This window comes from Daktulosphaira vitifoliae, unplaced genomic scaffold (genome assembly GCF_025091365.1).
Source record: "Daktulosphaira vitifoliae isolate Bord-2020 unplaced genomic scaffold, ASM2509136v1 Scaffold_5, whole genome shotgun sequence".
NCBI lineage: Eukaryota > Metazoa > Arthropoda > Insecta > Hemiptera > Phylloxeridae > Daktulosphaira > Daktulosphaira vitifoliae.
In genome coordinates this window covers 10,946,664-10,950,748 of record NW_026099576.1, presented here as the reverse complement: position 1 = coordinate 10,950,748, position 4,085 = coordinate 10,946,664, and the positions used below count along the sequence as shown (strand labels likewise).

Here is a 4,085-nt window from a genome sequence, read left to right as displayed (position 1 = left end):
AAATTATTACTTTTATAGAAATCAAGTAGCTAGAATTAAAGTAATTACTATGTAAATATGGTAAAGAATAATTTAATATTAGTCAAGTATGAAAATTTTATAACCTTCTAGACACATGAATGGTATCATAGATATCAAATATTTTAAAACTTTTCCGTATGCACAGCAGATATATACTGTAAGAGATCTAATATTCTTCTTCTTCTTCCTCGCCTTAATCCCAACTACTTAGGGTCGGCCATCCTTATCCTAAACTTCCACTTGACACGATCTCTCACATCATTTACGCTCACATCAGCTGTCCTCAAATCGCATTCAATAGCATCCCTCCATCTCTTTTTTGGTCTTTCTCTACCTCTTCTTCCTTCAACATTCATTTCTATAACTATTCTTACAGCTTCCGATTCTTCTTTCCTCATTACATGACCAAACCATCTAAGTCTATTTTCTCTCATCTTATCCACAATTGATGCTACACCTATACTCCCTCTTATATGCTCGTTCCTTATTCTATCTTTTCTAGTCACTCCACTCATCCATCTAAGCATTCTCATCTGTGCTATACTCATTCTCTGGTCTACTTTCTTATCAACCGCCCAACACTCTGAACCATACATCATAGCTGGCCTTATTACAGTCTTGTAGATTTTACCTTTCAGCCTCATTGGAATTCTTTAATCGCATAAGACACCAGACGCTTCTTTCCACTTCAACCACCCGCACTTAATTCTGTGCCTTACATCCTCGTCAACACCACCACTATTTGCACAACTGACCTTAAATACTTAAAACTCTCCACCTCTCCAATCACGTCCTCGCCAATTGTCACTGACCTCCTCATTTCACCTACCTCATGTTCTCCTTTGTCAAACTCGTACTCTATATACTCAGTCTTACTTCTACTTATTCTTAAACCCTTTTCTTCAAGAGCTGATCTTCACACCTCTAGCCTTTGATTAATTTCCTCCCTAATTTCTCCTATTAACACTATATCATCAGCAAACAACATGCATCACGGCACCTATTCTTGTATTTCTCTAGTAATTTCGTCCATCACTATTGAGAATAAGTAAGGGCTTAAATTAGAACCTTGGAGCACTCCTACTCTTACCCGAAAACCTTCTGATATTCTTCCTACGCTTTTTACCCTGGTACAAGTGCCATCATACATATCTTCTATTATATTAATGTACGTTTTCGGGACTCCTTTTCTCATTAATGCCTACTTTAAAACCACTCTCGGTACTCTGTCATACGCTCAATGTAAGAGATCTAATAATAATATTTATAATTTTTGTGGTTTCATTTAGTTACATTTTGATTTCAATTTATTAAATTTGGTGTAGTCCTTTAATCTTATAAGGATATCAATTTAATTTTTCCATATGGTTCATGCCTAATTTTATAGTTTATTTATCATATAATAATTTAATTATTAAAATGACGATTTGGATTTAACTAGGTTTTTTAGCATAATAATATAAATGTATATAATTAGGTGGGAAGATTAAGGGTAAGAAATGACTTATAATAAAAATACCCAATCTAAACCTACAGTATTTACTTTTAATTTTTATAATTGTCAATATCGATAATATATTTATTAATTTATTCTATGTGAATAACCAATAAATAAATGTGTGTATAAATTACAGTCCTCACTATTTAATTGTTAATTGTAATTATTGTCAATTAACTGATACATTAAAAAAACAAACTATATTTACTTATAAAAATGTAATTTTCTAATTTGTGTGATATTTAAGATTATCAAATAATTATATCATACATTTTTAGTGATGAAAAATAAATCAACAATTAGATCATATTATTTTGTTGAAATTATATGTTATTAATTTATTGAATTACTCAATGATATAAAAATTAAGTATGCAAATTGTGATTATTATAAAACATAAGTGTTGAACGAAACTTATTTTATTACAACATTAATTGAGTTACTATTAATATTTGCTTTGGATGCTATATATTTGTTGCTTTAAGTTCCAATTCTAAATTCATAAAAAAGAAATATAAGACATTTATATGATATTTTAATAAATATTTTTTTATATTAAATACCTAGCTCAATTAGCTCTCCCGGTTTTGTTATATACGTTTCTCCGGTGATTGAATCATATTTAAATCCGAGTTGAAAATACTTTTGTATAATTACTGTCTGGATATAATACTCAATTTTATTGGATAGGAATTTTAAAAACACTAAATTAATGCCATGATCAATAATGGTTTTATATTCTAGATTCCATTCATTCCATAAATAATTTGTATCAAATGGTACAAATTCACAATATTGTGCAGTGTCATAATTTATCTCTGCCATTATGATTTTAATAAAATTATCTACAACATTTAATGTCCAAAAGTATGTAAAAATATCATCACGTGAGAGAATTTGTTTGTCTAAATAGTCATGAATAGTTCCAATTTTCTCTAATCGAGAACTTTTCATGTAGGTATATTTTTTATTAAACCATCGGTTAGTAAGTAATAAATCCAAAGCATCCATAGCTCCTTTAAACATTGTTGCCAGTGGAACAATTAATAAAGATATAATGTTTATGAGTTTTTCGGTGCAAAAAAATCCATTAATTAAATCGTTCATTTCATAAAATTTTCTTTTACTATCTTGTATAAGATTGCTAATAACTGTACAAAGATTTTTTATAACTTTTGCGTAAGTGCATCCAAGAAATATAGTAGTGATTTTTATTTTTGGATTACCATCATAGCGATACTTGTTTGTTTTAATCAAATTTTGAAGATTATATTTTCTTCTATAATATTTTATGCAGATTAAATCATTTAATTTTGTCCAACCCGGATACATTAGTAAGTTATCTATCTGCTGTATTTTTTTTTTTGAACTCTGGTTTCCTTTTGCATACAAAATCACAGAAAATATAAAACTTAACTTTATAAGTTTTAATGAAAGCATTCTAAAATAATTGCTAATAACTACTATGACTGAAAATTTTCGATCAAAATATTATTTGGCAAAATGTCAAATAACATGTATTTAATCTGTTCTATGTTTATAAATATCAAAATATACATTAACAAAACATCTGTCACATTATAACAGAGCTTTTTAATTTTTTTTATTTTAGTTTTAAGCTGCTGAATATTTACCGAAAATTTTTTAAAACAAATTAATATCACACAGTATATTATCACTTTTATACCTGATTTTTCATTTTGAGATAAAATTACTCAAAATGTATATTTTAATAATGGAAGATCCTAAAATAAGCTAAATATTAATTTAAAAATAAAACATCTATTTTTCAATTTAGGTATTTTAAACTTTGTATTAGTTACTTCAGTTTTTTTGTTTACAATATTTAATATATTTTGGTGATTTAATATCTGTTCATGTTTTTCTGGTATATTTGTATGGTTTGTATGGTAATACAAAATGTAGCGTAGTAATCACTATATGTTCTTACTAATAATAAAGTACTATCAAGGATCCAATTATTTTTATTTTTATTTATACTTCTCCCAGAGTCTTGGCAGAGTATGGATGTGTTACTGTTTTTATTATTTATTATATCAATAAAAAATTGTATGAAAATAAAAAAAATACTAAAATTTTGTTTATTATGTCACATTTAGCTAACACAACTAAACACAACCGCTATAAATGTGAAAAAAAAACTTAATAAATAAAAAAATTGTAATAACAATATTGATTATATTTAAAGTCTTTAAACATAATTCACTTAAACAAAGAAAAAAAAAGTACAGACTTATGTACTTTTTGTGGTAGAAAACTATGGTAATATATGATTTTTAAAATGTTAACTATTTAATAAAAAACATCATTAAGAATAGCAGAATTTTTATATAAAATAAATATAAATAAATAAGTATTCCACACAAGTAATTTTAAAAATATCCATTTAAACTTTTTCTTTAGTGAATAGTGTTTACATTTTTATTTCTAATTAAAATCCATACATAGTCATCCATTTTCCTTGGTGTTTTTCTATTGAAGCGATATCCTGATAGATATTATGTAAAATTGCATTATTTTAATATTGAATTGATATATTATATTT

General features: G+C 26.4%; 1 protein-coding gene across 1 annotated transcript; it reads right to left on the bottom strand.

Moving 5' to 3' along the window:
- Window positions 1–1,856: 1,856 nt before the first annotated feature.
- On the bottom strand, window positions 1,857–2,949 carry LOC126908166 (uncharacterized). The gene is made up of 2 exons (XM_050690080.1): window positions 2,083–2,949; window positions 1,857–2,012 (listed from the first exon to the last, which is right to left on the bottom strand). Exons 1-2 carry the CDS (start codon window positions 2,849–2,851, stop codon window positions 1,984–1,986), a joined length of 798 nt encoding a protein of 265 aa, XP_050546037.1. The 5' UTR covers window positions 2,852–2,949; the 3' UTR covers window positions 1,857–1,983.
- Window positions 2,950–4,085: the final 1,136 nt, after the last annotated feature.

Bases quoted from the DNA above. Each gene is read 5' to 3' on its own strand.
- LOC126908166 (XM_050690080.1), bottom strand. From the start codon at position 2,851: ATGTATCCGGGTTGGACAAAATTAAATGATTTAATCTGCATAAAATAT. The intron at 2,013-2,082 runs GTATTTAATATA...TTATGAATTTAG, and splicing joins GGGAGAGCTAATTGAGCTAG to AATTGGAACTTAAAGCAACA.